At 41.8% G+C, this 17,341-nt stretch overlaps 1 protein-coding gene across 2 annotated transcripts in view; it reads right to left on the reverse strand.

Annotated features, from left to right (window-relative positions):
• ATP2C1 (ATPase secretory pathway Ca2+ transporting 1) overlaps nt 1-17,341 on the reverse strand; it is a 115,553-nt gene that overhangs the window by 58,307 nt on the left and 39,905 nt on the right. Inside the window, exon 1 of one of the 2 annotated variants that reach the window (XM_075271293.1) lies at nt 16,188-16,578. The exons of the other annotated variant lie outside the window; for it this stretch is intronic. Coding sequence (XP_075127394.1) covers nt 16,188-16,325 — 138 coding nt within the window. The 5' untranslated portion in view covers nt 16,326-16,578. Of the gene's footprint in view, nt 1-16,187; nt 16,579-17,341 lie in introns of those variants that run through there. 2 annotated transcript variants of the gene reach the window in all.

Below are 17,341 nucleotides of genomic sequence, written 5' to 3' on the forward strand. Positions count from 1 at the left end.
CAGCTCCTTACTGCATGGCAAATACCGGGGCTGGATTAGGTCGGCAGGTTCATGAAGCCCAGCAGCATGACTTACTGAGCGACAAGAGCTGCATAACTCATCTTGCCCTTCCTTCCAAACACTCTGCTGAGCCAGCACTTGTTACAGCATCTGGTACTACAGCCCTTATAGGACATGTAAAGAGATGACAGTCCAAGCTCTCAGGAATAAGCAATCTCCAATGCTCTACATTTTAATAGATTACAGCGATGCACACGAGGAAATGTGCGTGACAAGCTGACAGGTATAGATTATGTCCTCATTTTAATTCCATTTCTGCATGGTATCTTTACACAGCCTGTGAGGTATCAGGCATTATCACCCAAAGACATAAATGTAAAGTGAAAACCGCCAAATCATGCCAGGGGCACATTACAGACTGCAATATATAGATTACCTGTGGAACAGATCAAAATAACAATAAAACTCAAGCTATAGGTCACACATCTTTATGTCATGAGGTCTTATCTAAGACGGTGCTAATGCATTACAAGATAGGCTGACAATACACTATAGATAGCTGCGGGCTGTACGTGCTGTCATCTCTGCTGATGTCTCATACATGTACACTCACTTGAGCATGCAAGTGTTATCTGAACGGGGAGAGGGATGGGAGTCACACGTTGTGTGGTGGCATCGCTCTAATATACGATAATCATATATTATCATATACAAGTGTTATGTGAATGGGGAGACAGATGGGTGTGACATACGTTGTGTGGTGGCATTGCTCTAATATCAGAGAATCATATACAAGAGTCCACCCACTGTCACCAATTTAGGTGGTAGTATAACACCAAAGGCTGAGCATACAAAGATGGCCGACAACACAGTGGTGTAAGAAAGCAGTTGTTGTCTAGTGACACAGGGATTAAGCATAAAAAAAACCCAGTCTCTTCATCTGGTCTTTAGCTGATAGAGAAGATTATTCTCTAGCAAACTTTTCAGTATTAACAATAAAAACACACAGCCTTATTGGGCGCCTGGCCAGCTCTGACCCGTCACTTATAAGGCCGCCCATGTCACCCACCACTGCCCTCTGCTCATTGTTCAACATCACCTCAGATATTGTTGCTCAGGAACCATCAACAAGCCTGAGCCGCTCTGGTCTCTGTTATTCTACAGCAATAATCTATCAATGTGGTGCAGACGTGCCAGCTGACTTGTAGGATGTGACTCAACCTACTCTGTGCTTCTCTCCTAAAGCTGCCGATAAACTTTAGTCACTGTCAGAGCGCATATCCCCACCTGACAAGCTCATGAACACAGCAGCAGACTCAGCAGCAGACTTGGTTTTTCTGCTTCAACTTAATCCCAGAAGGTTTGAAAACATTTTGGGAAAGTATTTTTATCTAAGAAAAAATATCTTTGTACCGTGTTAGCCAATGGATATGAAATGAAAAAAAAAAATTCTCAAAAAAATGTTTTTATCTTTATCCAGCAACCCAAAAGAGCACCCCCCATGGTGGAATGAGGTATTGCAGTCAGAGGTAGAAGTATCACTTGTTGAGACCATTAGTGACAGCAGCAGTGCTGACTATTTAAGTGGCGTTCACACTACCGCCACTGTCCGCCCCGGGGTTTCTGTTGTAAACCCAGGGAAACTGGACAGGGAACGACTTGCTGGCGGTCAGCTTTAAAACCCATCCATTTGAATGGATTTTTAAAGGTAACCGCCGGTGTCCGTATGCGGCCTCTCTGCCTGGAAACAGTTTTTTTGGGGGGGGGTTTTGGCATGGACACAAAGTTGTACATGCAGGACTTTGTGTCCATGGAAAAAAAAAAAAAAAAGCTTTCCAGGCAGAGAGGCCACATATGGACACCGGCAGTCACCTTTAAAAACCCAATCAAATGAATGTGTTTTAAAGCTGTTGTAGTGTGAACCCAGCCTTAGTGTTTCATGGAGATCAAGATGATCAAATGGTAAAATAAGAATAAAAACAGTTACTGTCACCTATCCTGGATGCCTCTGGATGTCAGAGGCTCAGCCTATGGCCGTGCGATTCTCTATGCAACCCTTATTCTGCAGTACTATAGAATAAGGCCCCTTGACAAACATCCTGAAGACACACACAGGCAATTTCTCAAGCATGTTCATGTTTTTGTTTTATTAAAGGGAGTCTGTCACCAGAACCCAGTATATCAGATAAGTTAGGGTGCCCTGAATCATAATGTCTCTTCCCATTATGAGTCAGAGTCTCAGTTACTAAGATAGTTATTTTTACAATATGCAAATGAGCTCTTTAGAGGAACAAGGGCGTTGCCATTTCTCCAAAAGATTTAAGCAACAGCAAAGCAGCTCCAAACAGCTCATTTGCATAGTGCCAAAAAAACATCGATATTTGGGCTACGAGGGCACCGATTCAGGAGACTATAACCCACCTGCATGTCTGGGTTGATATGCTGGGTTCTGGTGACAAATTGAATTTGGCACATTTTCTACATAGCAGACATCTATTCACACTAAATGTAATCTGTCCATCACTGCCTCGCATTGTTTCCAAACGGAGCTGCAGCTCAGTCATACAATATCGATTTTCCATATTAAGTTCTTGCAGTAGTTTCAGAGCAGAAACAATACTGAAATTGCAATGGGTGGCTATATGCGTATTAAGGACACTGAATGGGTTGCATTCTGTATGCAGAGTTAGGGCCTTTGCAAAAATCCAATACTTTGCCTTACTACAGTGAATTAAACTGCAACTTTGCGGGTATTTGGCATCACGTGTACATACTCTTAAGCGCTTTTCACCTAAGAAAATTAAAGCAACAGAATCCAGAGCTGCAAATGCAACATCACAGCACCATGTGACCTCAGAGTAATGCATCACCTGTGATTTCATTGGAGGGGAGAGCAGGGAGATGCATCATGGGAAATGTAGTTTTTCCACAGTCACTAAATGTAAACAGGGTTCGGGGGATACTGTCACTCCTTAGGGAGAGACCACCATATAGGTGTGTGGAGACTTGTTAAGCCTTTAGAACTCCACTTTGCAAGGAACTATGGGAAGAATATGCAAATCTGCCTTCCATGATGTAATTAGGAAGACAGTTGTTAATACCTGGTATTAATCCCAGCGTCATTGCTAAACAAAGGCCTCTTGGAAGGTCGGGCATGAGGCTAAAGGGAGCAGCCATTATTGGGTTATTTCACTGGAATCCTGTCTTAAGACAGGCTTGCACATTCCAGTGAGCGCCCTCTATTGGTTTGCAACAATGAGGCAGCAACTGTCTTCCTAATTACATCATGGAAGGCAGATTTGCATATTCTTCCCATAGTTCCTTGCAAAGTGGAGTGCTAAAGGCTTAACAAGTCTGCACACACCTATATGGTGGTCTCTCCCTAAGGAGTGACAATATCCCCCGAACCCTGTCTAAGCCTCTCACCTCTACCAGGTTATAGTCCTCTCTACATCGGGCTGATGAGATCCAACCAGATCGAAACAGCTGTCCTCGATTGAGAGACTATACCTGGTATTAATCCCAGTGTCATTGCTAAACAAAGGCCTCTTGGAAGGTCGGGCATGAGGCTAAAGGGAGCAGCCATTATTGGGTTATTTCACTGGAATCCTGTCTTAAGACAGGCTTGCACATTCCAGTGAGCGCCCTCTATTGGTTTGCAACAATGAGGCAGCAACTGTCTTCCTAATTACATCATGGAAGGCAGATTTGCATATTCTTCCCATAGTTAAATGTAAACAATAATACAAGAAATCTCAAAGAAAACAAAGCTAAGGGCTAGTTCACAGGGGGCAAAATGGTCAGGATTTTGACACAGAATCCGCCTCAAAACCCTGCTAGAAAAAACCCAACTCCTATTAAAATCAAAGGGAGCCGGTCATTTCCTTTTTTCGCAAGCAGTTTGCTCCCGCTTGCGGAAAAAAGCCAGCGGCCCTTTCTTCAGGCGGAATCAGCCACGGCGTCCACCTCACAACAGCAACATCCGGACTAGGCCCATTCATTTGGACATAATCCAGAGCGGAAAGCCGCGAAGAAATGTGCACACGTGGAACCCCGTGTGAACTAGCCCTTAAGTAAGCACAAGAGAACATTGAGTATTAGCACCGCCGTGGATATATTTGCAGATCATTTTTGGAAGCTGAATAACCACTTTAAGCTTGTGAAAATGAAAGCTTGGCTCATGGAGGGGGGCAATAGATAGTAGATGCAACATATGAATGTTAAACAGGAATGAAATGTGAATAATCACTTCAAAGCAGACACCAACAGAGTGATAAAACAATCCCTTAGCACTAGGGAGTTAACCAACCTAGCACATTGCCATCTAGTATGGACGATTAATAAACAGCCAACAGGCGGAGAACGTTTAATGAAACTGCAGGGTGACTGTACAGAAGAAGCCGTCAGACCGGTAATGACAGCATTGTCTTCAATACACTCACTTTTCTTCCTCCGCCTGGTTACCCTGACATTTTTCTGCAAAAATAGTCACTAAGAAGCAGCGTGACAATCCGAAACTGGTGAAGACTTCACTGATAGAAAAGCTCTACCTGCAGTTTATCGCTTTTATTCATAACATTTTTGTAAATTGGTCATCACACATGAGAATGTAGACTTGTGATCTGCCCTCTGTTTTGTAGCCTAGCAAAATAAGAATTGTCTCTGATCTAGACAATGGCGATCCTTGGTAGGTGAAGTGGTCACGATCTATTAAAGGCGTTTTCCAATAACCACCACATATGCATGTAGAAATTTATCCAAATTTATGTATAGTGCCATATAATATATAAAAAAAAAACCACACACACACACACACCAATGTGTTTTAGTCGCCTTGCCTCCCGCATAAAAAAAAAAGAAAAAAAAAGCGGTACCAGAAAATACCATAAGTTTCAGATCAATGGACCTACCAGTCATAAGAATTGGGATGCATTGAACTGAAGTCTAAAAGGGGAAGTGGTATGACATCATCTGTCTCTGACTCCTTCATTTCAATGGGACGTGAATTAAATTGCGCAGAGGTATTGCTAGATCACCGCTCCACTCCGCCTGGGGTAGCATGTCTCTCTAGATCAGTAGAAGTCAAAGTGGTCGGACCCCAGGAATCAAACTTATTCCGTATTCGGTGGATAGAGGATAAGTGGATTTTGTGGGCTCATCTAACACAGTCATTGAATAAACAGCGGTGTATATTCTTAATAAATGCGCACTCTTCTATCTGGTATAGCCAAGGCCTACATTGTTATTGATCTGCGTGGCCATATTTATCCTACAAGCACATTTTATGGCTGATACAATAAGTTATGTGCCTCATTAATAAGATGAGTGAGTCTTGTTCAGAAGGATATTGCTGTTACCATTACTGGCAGACAATAGGAAGAACATTTCTTTGTTTCTTAGAAGACAGCGGTGGCAGTACCAGGGCTTGGCAGCAGCATTTGTAACAGCCAGAGACTGGCTCTGCATAGTAAAATATTAGTTAAAGGGACACTGACTGCTTCCTGCTTGTGCTCCATAAATGAAGTCATTGATATTCTCAATGTGAACTACTTATGGCTTACCTGTCCTCAGCCCTTTATTGTTTGAGAATTATCAGCCATATGTAAGACATGTAAAAATGGATGATAACTCCATGTTCTGACACATCTTATATGAAAGTAGTTAACCCTCTGACCACACAGGATAGTTTGGGCATAAAGCTTGGCAGCTTTTTCTTCATGTTTTCCATCTCCGCCTTCCAAATTTCAGAAATTTTTTCCTTTCAGCTTATTCTTTCTGTAATAAACTGCACTTTCGGCTGGCACCATTTTGGGGTACATATGTTTTTTAATTGGCTTTTGAAAAGTGGCGTTAGGACATTACTATTACAGCAATACTCATATTGTTTTATTAGGTTTTACCAACTTTACGGTTTTGTTCAGACATATGTGAAGGGGGTTTTTTGCTTTGTTTTTGTAGGTTCTACTGATAATTTGTGATCACTTTTTGTTACTATTTTTTTGGGAGGAGAGATGACCAAAACATAAGAATTGGTGCATTGTAATTTATCTATCTATGCCAGAGAATTAGTGTAAATGGGTTAATAAGTTACCTGGAAAAAGTCTTCAAAAACTGTAAAAAAACAAAGATTAATAAGTGGAAACAAGGGGTGCGCTAGATAGTGTGAGAAGGTGACAGGCAGAGTGCTGGAGTCCAGATACATCATCCCCAGGTTTCTGACATATGTGTGCAGATCCTGGGCTCACTATTGGGCCACCAAAGGCTGCAGATCCTGCACTCCAATGCAGATCTATGAGGTGATAGGAGGTGTAAGGTTCTGTCCTTTAACCCCAAGTCTGGTGAGACTATATTGCTCCTGTTTTGTGCGTGTGGCTGGAAGTAAGCCACACATACAGTTAGGTTATCCGTTCTGTTAGTTGCTCAGATAAGTAGGTTTTATTTTGTTTTTGCCTGAAGTTAAGACTGTATTTAGTTTTGTTCATTTTGTGCCTGAAGTCAAGGTTTATTTATTTTCCTGGTTTTTCTAAATAAACCCGTTTTCTGCATAGTTTGTGTCCCTGTCTTGACTGTTTGGGTTCGCACCACTGCTTCTACCGAGCTAACTTCCCCACAATAGGTAATAAGAAAAAAATGCAGTGAGGTTCAGGAATAGTAGCATGTACTGGACAGTAGTAGTAGTTCTTAACCTCTTGCTTGACACCCTTTAGTTCCTTATGCCACCTCTTGGTTGACTTACTTTACACCAATATTTTGTACAACTTTGTAGCATTTAAACCACATTTCTATACTAGCCATACACTTTTCTAGACCCTTTTTATCAGCTGCTACTGAATCATAACAGGCCTAAAAGGAATTTGGAGATAGGCATGTTTCTAGTGCTAACTTTGATTTCTGCTTAGTAAATATCGCTTCACCATGTTAAAACTACTTTTTTTATTTTGCCAACAATAACATTCCCAGTCTGACCATGTCTATTGACCAGAGCTGAAAGCACCATGGATCCCTATACTGTTATTAGTTCAGGCGATCAGACCACAGTCAAACAATTAAAAATTTACAGCACCAATAAATTTGGGTATCATCCCATAAATTGCACAGCAGAAACCCCTCTCCAGCTAAAAGGGTTCAAAAAACAATCTGGTCTGTCAGCAACTTGTATAGATGGAAAATGTCCTTTTATTGGAAAAGCAGTACACCACGTATTGGTTCTCACAGGAACCTTTCTCAAGTGCATGCCTGTTATGTTGGTCTGACTCTCATAACTAGAACCTTGAGGGTCCATTCACACAGAGGAAAATGGTGAGGAAATTGGTGTGGAATTTCAGCGCTGTAAAAAAAAAAAAAAAAAATAGCAGAAAAAGGAACCCGTTGAAGTCAATGGGAGGCTTTTTTTTCAGCTCTGAAATTCCTCACCATTTTCCTCCATGTGAATGGCCCCTAACTCTTCTTGGTCTCCATTTGCCTTGTATTTGAGTATTCAGTAGCTGTCCAGCCTTATCCTGGGCCTTCAGCAGTACAACAGAGCTGTCATCTGTCACTACATTTTCCAACCTGTACAGATCTGTTCCAGTCTATACAGCAAAGTTGAAAAGTGAAATAAAGACAAATGAATATCTATTTTTATAAAAGGCAGATACAGTTTAGATGCCGCTAGTGATGTACTGTACATTGCTTACAATTCATGAATTGCTGTTGACTTGGCCCCAGAGATCACGAGCTTGCTAAATAGACACTATCATTTATAACTAATAGGAAGGTAAGAGACACCTTCCCCCGTGTGAAACCTAACTACTCACTGCTGCACCATGGAGGAGTGAAAACCATTGCACAGAGTACACTATATAAGCAACAGGTTGCACCCTACTGTAAGTTTATAAGTTCTGATACAGACAAAGCATGTAAGGCCACGTTCATATTTGTAATGGAGTCTCAGTTGGAGACTCCATTGCAATGCCCACCCGAAGTTGGGCGAAAAAAACGACTTTTTTACCTGCTGCTTTAAGACAACAGGCAAACCTATTTATAGTCAATGGGGTTCGCCAGGCTACATATGTAACAGTTATTTAAAACTGGTCCTACACATACACACCCCAATACTGTGACGGCTTCTATAGCTGAAAATGGCCATAGACCTCCATTCACCCATCCAAATGAGTGCCCACTTGGCCTCCATCAGGGTAGTATGCTTCGTAAGACTTATTTTTCATTACAGTGAGTCACTATGTGGTATAATTTTTCAACATTTTTTTCAACATTCAACATATAACTTTTTCAACATTTTGCTTATCTACAGACATATGCCATTTTATGACTATTCAGTGCAGGAATATGTTGATGGATAGGGGGCTGTACAAATCTTACACTATGGGCACAGTAAACTTTACATCAGTGCCTACATTTCAGGCCGTTTTTTTAGAATTTCTATAGAGATCAATAGAAAAGTGAAGTTATCCGCAGCAGTGGATTAAGCAGTACCTCTATATTTATCATGTAACTCTCTCAGACAGACAGTCTCATTTTTCGGTATGGGGTTATGTGGAACGGATCTGAGAAATTTGTACAAGTCTGTTGTGTGTGAATAAACCATTAAAATATGAGTAGACCGGATTCAAGATGGCCGATTCTTATAAACATCTAATATGGTTTGCAATGTAACGATTCATGAATCTCAAGTCAATAAATTCTGCCTCATGTATTATTCCAGTCTCTGTAATACACTGTGGCCCAGTGGTTAGCACTGCAACCTTGCAGCACTGGAGTCCTGGGTTCGAATCCCACCAGGAACAACATATGCAAGGAGTTTGTATGTTCTCCCCATGTTTGAGTGGATTATTCCAGTCCGGTATGACATTGGAGGGCCGCACTTCCCTGCACTGTAATTATACAATTATTTAATCAATGTGTTGGCTGTACGGCAACCAAAACCGTGTTCTTATGCGTGGCTTTGACAGGTAAGAATCTAAAGACTTTTTAAAGAACAGCAGTGGCCGTTTGAAAACAGATCTGTCATACTGGTGATAAAATTGTAAAGAACAACAGTATGAACAGAGCCTTAGGATATATATTAAAGGTTTACCTCTGGTCAGTCCAGTCTTGTTATCTAAAGAATCTTCTCAGGTCTATTCTGTTTCTTGATAAGCTGCCTCTTGTTGGTCAAACCTTGCTTAAACTACTTCTTACACTTAGGCAAACATGTCACTTAGGAGATAACACGACTTTCTATCATTAACTGCATAACAATGGGGCAGGTCTATCAATGTAGTATTTACCTTCTAGGACAGGATTTGGACAGTTCTCTTCAGGACAGACTACGCTGCTATAATGGCAAGAAAAGGGTAATTTAAAAAAATAATAATAATAAAATATATATATATATATATATATATATATATATATATATATATATATATATATATATATATTTATTTTATAACTTTAAGAAATCTAGGTGTGTCCTAGGCCTTGGCAATTATGCCTCCAATGAAAATCACAAATTATAATAGTTTATCTGGATTACAATTAATGAACGATTTTAGGACACTCCTTTTACAGATCACACCACTGAATTTTGGTTTTGGTTACGTACATATCAGCAATCCTGACTGGACAGTATACAGTTAGTGCCATCATTTAACCAATGGCAGTGTGTGACAGGATGGCAGGAAGGTAAAATAACTGATGAACAATTTCACATTGATTAACTGAGCTAACTTTTGATTTCAGTAATTTTTCAATCACTTGCCCAGCCCTAGTCTGTCCTACAGAGACTGCCAAGAAAGCAGGGTTTGAAAGTCAATACAGTTTCCTATACCAACAAAGGCAAGGCTGTGGAGTCAGAGTGGAAAGTCATAGAACCTATTTTGGCTGAAGTCGGAAAAAAAATTTACCGACTCAGACCTCAAAATAAGATGATTATTTTTAATTGTACAATTTGTAATATTGTCTAATTAATTAGATGTAGAGCTTGTTACATATTTACTTTCTTAGGAATTCAATCACCGGCTTTTTAAGGAATTAAAGGGATCCTTCTTCTGACTGAAAATGGTTGTCAGAAATTCATGCAGGAGTCGAAGTCAGAGCAGGAGTCAGTCAGACTGTGGAAAAATAGAGGAGTCATTGGAGACATTAAACTGTGTAAATATCAATAAAATGGAAAGCTTGAGGTGTTCAGAGGCTTTTGACCAAAAGTGTTTGCGTGAACATTAGTATCGGACACCGACGATAGTGTGAATGCCTCCCTATTCTTCACTCACACACACTTTGTATGTAGTTCACCATAGATAAACCTATGTATATCTGCATGAGAAAAGTATTGTGGAAACAAGGGTTACTAGCAAACTATAATACAATAAACCATCAAAGACACGCGTGTGACATAGCTGCTGATCAGATACAGCAATGTAGTCATGCTACAGTACAGGCCCTCTTTGTGGCAGGAAAGGGGAAGTGACTCAGCACCTCACACAAGGAAAATCATTAGCTGTGTATATACATGACATTACAAGGATTATTGCTCTTGTACTTTACACATTATGTAGTGACTGGCCATATATTATCATAATCTCAGAAGTCATCGCTGCAGCAACTAACACCACAAGGGACATAATCTCACAACAATGTACAAAGCAACTCGAATATTCCCGCTTACCGACAAAATCAGAGGTTCACCCAGTAAAGATATTTGGGCAAAAGGGATTCTCAGTGACCAAAAAAAAAAAAATAAGGTACTGACAAAATTACAAATGTCATTGTTACATTGTGCCTGTAGCAATTTCAGCATAACGTATAGCGAAGCAGCAGATCAATCTACCATACAGAGCCTGGACAAATCGTACTGGTCCAAGGGACAGCAATGATGTCCCTACTTAGACACACTGAAGGTCAGGTTCACCCATCTTGGCAGGAGTACGTACGCTGCCCACATTAGTAGGAATGCAACAGCGAAACTAAGTAAACAAGAAACTTTTAGACTTGTCTTCTTCGATGTGATCTCTTGCGAACCACAAACAACTTAACAGACCTCCCTACAGCCTGTACCCCACACCATATTTATTAAACTGTCACAAAAAAAACCCAATAGTAAAGACAAATAAGAAACTTTGTAATATATACTATCAAGCAAAAATCCTGCTATCTCCACGTAAAGTGAGTCAATCAGCAGTCAATTGCTGAAAACCCTAATCCTAGTATCTTATAGAGGTGAATCTACAATGTACAAAGAAACCCGTTCAACTTTGGAGCCCCATTTTTATTAAATTCAATGTTTTATTCATATACAATCAAGGGCAAAAAGGCATTGGGTGCTCAGCTTGGCTGGGCTTTGGTCTCAGCTCTAGATTCTTAAGAAAAGCACTTTCACCCTCACTTATATATATATAAAACAGTGATTTACATGAAGACGGGGCTCCAAAGGTGCATAACAGAGACATATCTGGAAACTGTAGAATCACCTCTACAAGGTATTGGGGTTAGACTTATAACCCCAGCATACACTCACTTTAACAGACTCAGCCAAAGTCACCAAGTAGCATCGCTGTGTCCAGCAGTTCACAAGTGCCACAACCCTTGTCTGGACAGCGATTCCCCAGGACATGGTCCCACCATCTCAGCATTCTCAGACGTGTGCATTCAAGCTTGTGAGGTCCATACATATTACAAGTGGATGTCAAAGGTTATGCAAATTGGATCTGCCTGTGATTTTCATTCCCCCCCCCCCCCTTTAATTTTGGGATGATTAGAATCCAATTCACGATGACTTTGGTCTCCATTGATTATTGATGTGTCATTTTGTTCTCCAAAAATGTTTTAGCTCTCTATTATTTTCTGATAGGTTCACACCTGCTTTCAGGTTTCCATTCGGGGGATCTGCTTGGGGACTCCCCAAACAGAAACCTAATCCACTTAAAAAAGCGGTTACCCGTGGACTCCATAGACTATAATAGGTTCTGTCAGGTTTCAGCCCGAAAAGGGCCAAAAATGCAGCTTGCAAAGCGGAATCCCGAGGTGGGGTGCAGGCATAGGTGTGAACCTAGCCCTAATATATACAAGGCGGAATCCAAATGAAGACAGATCCTGACATGTGATCCAGCCCTCCCCCCTCCTCTAGCTAAAAATCAGATAGAGGACAAAATCTGCCTGAATCTCACTGGAATGAGTGTGAAAGTTCAGAGGCATTTTTTGTAGTAGATTCCTCCTCAAAAATCCACCTACACATCCACCAGCACAGTGGAAACTTACCATTAGTGATCACTTAGTTTTTGAGCAGTGTACATTCAGTAACACACTTTTCTTTTGTGTCACCCCCTCTACCTCATAGATTGTAAGCTCTTGCGAGCAGGGCCCTCAGTCCCATAGTGTGAAATGACTTTCTTTGTAATGTATCTGTCTGTATTTGAACCCTACAAATTGTACAGCGCTGCGGAATATGTTGGCGCTATAGAAATAAAATTTATTAATATTATTTTCTAATTGGAATACTTCTGCAGTGGAAATATTACATGTAACACAAGTGTGCTATCCAAATGAATGGTCATTTAGGTAATATATTAGCTGGACCCGTCATAGGGGAGCTGCTCATCAATCTGACTCCGAGCCCCCGACATCCATATATCCTAATATAAAGTTTTTTTTATCGAATTGACTCCATATTAAACTGCAGCAACAAATACAACCTCTCTATTTTATAGTTTTTTTGACAATTTCATGTGAGGAAGTATACAAGCAAAGGACTAGAAACATTATTGTTATAAAGTTTTTAATACATACACTAAAACTAAGCTTTACTCTTGTGCAAATACTCAGGATGCCAGAGATATAAGCTCCAGACATGTAGGGTAAAAGCCTGTACACAAGGTCACAAATGTGACCAGTTGAAGGATATTAAAGAAAATACACAAGGAGTTACTACCGTATGATATAAAAATGATGATTCTCTACATAACAGCAATTCTTCATTCAATTAATAAATAGTTATTCCAATTGAACGGGAGACTGAACATGGACACGTTACATTAATGGGCGACATATCCTCAAAGGATAGAGCTCAGCAATACATAAATAACTAGGTTATTATGTGAAGGGGGGGTTATTAGGAGTGGAATTTTTATAAGCAATTTCGGTGAAGTTTATGTTGAGGTCATTTGTACCAAATATTTCAAATATTGCACAATATTAGAACATTTGGTGCATCTGTAAAACTTCTATCCTGACATGTTACTCCCCCCTTCCTCATTTACTGATGTGAAATTGAAACAATATTGTTCACTTCCAAGTTGTATTTGATAAATCTTGTGCACACAGCAATCAAGGCTGTAGTCAGGTAGGCCAAACCACCTCCTTCATAAATGGCTGGCAGCCATGGTCAGTCACAAGCAGTAAAAATCCTCAAATTCATTACAAAGCCAGTGATTGAATTGCTATAAAAGTAAATATGTACAATTATTGTGTGGTAGGTAGTTCGGTAGCAGCAATGGTGCAGCCCCAACAGGTTTATTTGGAAACAACAAAATAAATAAACCTTCACTTCAGGTACAGAATAAGCAAAATAAAATACAGCCTTAAGTTCAGGCAAAACATAAAATAAAACCCTGCTTGTCCGAGCACTAAAACAGTAAAATGATAACTATACGTGTAGTTTATTACCAATCACACGAACAAAAAATAAATAAAAAAAAATAGCACAGTGCGGTCTCACCAGACTCTCCGTATTTCAAAACAGACCCAGGCGCCTTCTCTTGCTCCCGGGATCTGCCCTGAAGTGCAGGCTCTGCAGCCTTTTATGGCCCAGGACCTACATCTGGGGCTGAAGCCTATTCAAGACCTGCCCTGGACCATACATATATCATAAACCTGGGAGAGATTTACCATGATACCAGCACTCTGCCTGCCACCTTCTCACACTATATATCTAAATTGTATAAAAACTTTTTATGACCCCACAAGACAAGCTATCACTATAAACAATGGTGCTCAAAAATAAATAAAAATTTGAAAAACAAATTAATGATTTTCCAAACGGCAAAAAAACAGTGTGGCCATACCCTTAGGTCATTTTCCTACAAGTGGGCAGCAACTCCAGCTATAAGACAGTGTTCCAGGACTTTTTAATTGATGAACTTTCCTTAACACCCTATTAGATGTTGCTGATAATTGCCCTGAATATCGTCCCAAGTGCTCCAAGAAACGCTCAATGCTGATAACTGCCCTGTCTAATGATGCTGCTGATCAGCGACTGAATGCTTGTTGGTTGCTGATCACATCTTTTAACCCCTTCCCGTTCTGCTCCATAGTATTACGTTGTGCTAGGCGTACAGCTAATGCTCAGTGCCTTAATAGCACAGTGCTGTAATGCCGAGAGCATAGGAGCAGTACCAGTGTCATTACTTCTGGCATTCAACTATGATACACAGCCGAGGCCTGGAAGTAGCCAGAAAAAAAAAAAAAAAAAAGGAAGGAAACTCCAGCAGAGCAACAGCCTCCTGACTGCCTGTGCATATTGCACATAAGGAACCTATGTGCGACAGGGCCGCAATACTAAATACTGTAGCACATTGTACTGGGGAATCGGAGATCCTAGGTTCAAGTCCCCTTGAGGGACGCCCCTCCTAACAGTAGAGTCCATAGCACTGTATTGTCAGAGGAGGCATTCCTTACCGCACAGAAATGACGCATGGCGGTGAAGAACGCCCACCCAGTACGAGTCTATGGACTCTACTGTCAGAAGGATGGGGGAGGAGGTTGCTCACGGCTAAGCCTCATCGCTGAGCAGTGAGGAATGCCCCCTCTGACAGTACAGCGCTATGATCTCTACTGTCAGAAGGGGTGCTCTTCACAGACTGTCAGAAACGCCCTTCTGACACTGAAGAGTTATGGTAACGGCACTGATATGTGCTCCTGGTGAAGAACTAACAAGAAAGCCAATAGTGCACTCAATTCAGCGCACTGTCAGCTTTCTAGCGGTATATAATACTTCATGTGCCTGAGGACGTGAAAAGTCCTCTTTAACCCATACGGTGAATGGTGTACAAATAACGAAATTTGGTCATCTCAATTCCCCCTTCCTTGAGTGACAAGGCCAGTGAGTTATGCTGAAATCTCACCTTCCTCTGTAGAGCCTTGCACTTTAGAGCTTTATTTGCATATTCTAAAATACATGAGCATCATGACAATCGCTACGAGCGTTACATTCATGTGAGCCTGTCCTATCTAACATGCTGGACCCTAGTGACAGACTACGTGGTTTTATTTCTCATATCTGACCCATCTCCTCTTCCATAACACACTCAAAAAAGTGATCCCATGTCAAAATGACAACCTTATTAAAAGTCAGTATCTACTGATCCGCACCTCACGGTGACAAAACTGTCAGGATGTTGTGGTTTCAATTATAATAGAAACAGTGATGCAGGTGTGAACAGTGTTAAAAGCCTTGGATCTCTGAATAATCCACACAGACCTCTCTTCCCACTGCAATATAAAGCACCTAACCCACTACTGTAAAAGCCTGAGACCGATTACTTCTACTGACTAGACTGGACTATTATAGTGACAAACATTTACAGAAGATCGGAAATTTCCCCAACATGTCTGCTGTGGAAAATACGGTTGTTAAGATACAGCACTCTAGTATTGCTGCTAATAACTACGTCCTCTTAGACATATAAGAATAAATAGACAACTGGGTGTTACCATTTGGGGGGGTCTCGGCACAATCTGACACTGTCCAAAGTGCTTATGTCCTCAGACTAGGCAGGGGCACACCCTTTCAAAAGGAGGTAAGACCTAGTTGCCAGGGTAAAATCAATAATTCGATGTGGATTCCAACACTGATCTATTCACTGTTATTAGACAGTCCCTTTAAATTTCAATGAGATGATGAAGTCAAATTGTGCAACAATTCACACTGCAATAGCAGATCCTGAAAGTGAGGGAGTTCTGGTTTGCACAGGACAAGGTCTGGTCCATATGGAGTTGAAGTGCGCAGATCACTCTGATCTATCCCGTTCTATGGAACATTTATAGAGGTCTATAGGGCAGCCATGACCTTCCCCACAAGCTGACACTCCTGATACATCACATAGAGAAGTTTGGACACACAGTTTGCAGTCCCGGTATCAGGGACACCGGGTATATCCAGGACTCCGGCCAGTGGTCACTCACCCGCCCCCCACCCGGAACAGAGCTCTCACCGTGACAGCCGAGCCGCTGCCTGGCAGCACTGTGCCTCCTCCCCGGGCAGCAGGAGATCCGTCACTTCTGCTCTTCCAGCCCGATGTCACACAGCCGTCCACCACTACCGCCGCTCCAGCCTCTGCAGCAGAAGACATAGCCCCTTCACCTAGCAGTGTTCAGGGGTCTCCCCCGCTCCTGACCGAGCTCCGCACCACATTCAGGACCGTAAGGCTCGTCTAGTCACCCGAGCGATCACACCACACGTTAGTCCATGAGCAAGTCAACCAACGACATGTCACTAAAGCCCCCACGTACCTAGGGAACCAACGCCGCCTCAAAGTGCCCGGCTTACCGGCTGACTACCGACCGCACCGGAAGCTCTTAGGCAATACACGGCAGCACTGCAATACACTTCCCTGGCTAGAAGAGCCCGCCCACGTCAGCACTAATAACCAATCGGCAAGCGCAGCGACACTGGCCAATCCTGGCGTGCGTAGGAAGTTACTAATGAGACGCGCTTGGTGATTGGTGGAGAGCAGGGCTGGCTGGTTGGTGACTGACTTGTGGAGCTCGGCTGTAGTCACTTGTAATGTGAGCTCACATATGGAGGTCATAGACAGACGTTATAAGTGAAGTACTTGCTAGTCTGTAACATATTGCGGCCAAATAAGACTTCTCACCAAGTAGCAAATCAGGTCATCAAGGCTATAGTCTATGCAAGCAGACTCATTTACAATCCTGCCCCAGCAGTGCCTAAGTCCGACCAATGGCTGCAGCTAGCACTGAAACCCTGCCCAGGAAGATGCCAGTCAGGGAAACTGGGCACAACAACAATGACTTAGTGACAACTGGGTCTCTGCACCACCGTGGTGACTCAGACGCTGCGGTATGCCGTGTGCCTGTTGTAACTTCACGTTTTGGGCCCCAAAATAAAACACTCTATCTATTATACTGGATCCAGGGCCATTGCTACCTCTGCACCCCCTATACCTATGCCCCTGTTGGTATGCATATCTACCAACTTTCAAAGGACTGAAAGAGGGACAGAACATGCAGCATGATGTAAGGGACATTACTACATAGCGCCTACTGCTCCGAATATTGAAGACGAGACATACCTCCTACCGACTGGGATAGCACCCGCAATCTGGGACTGTCCCATTGAATCCAA

This window comes from Leptodactylus fuscus, chromosome 4 (assembly GCF_031893055.1).
Source record: "Leptodactylus fuscus isolate aLepFus1 chromosome 4, aLepFus1.hap2, whole genome shotgun sequence".
Taxonomy (NCBI): domain Eukaryota; kingdom Metazoa; phylum Chordata; class Amphibia; order Anura; family Leptodactylidae; genus Leptodactylus; species Leptodactylus fuscus.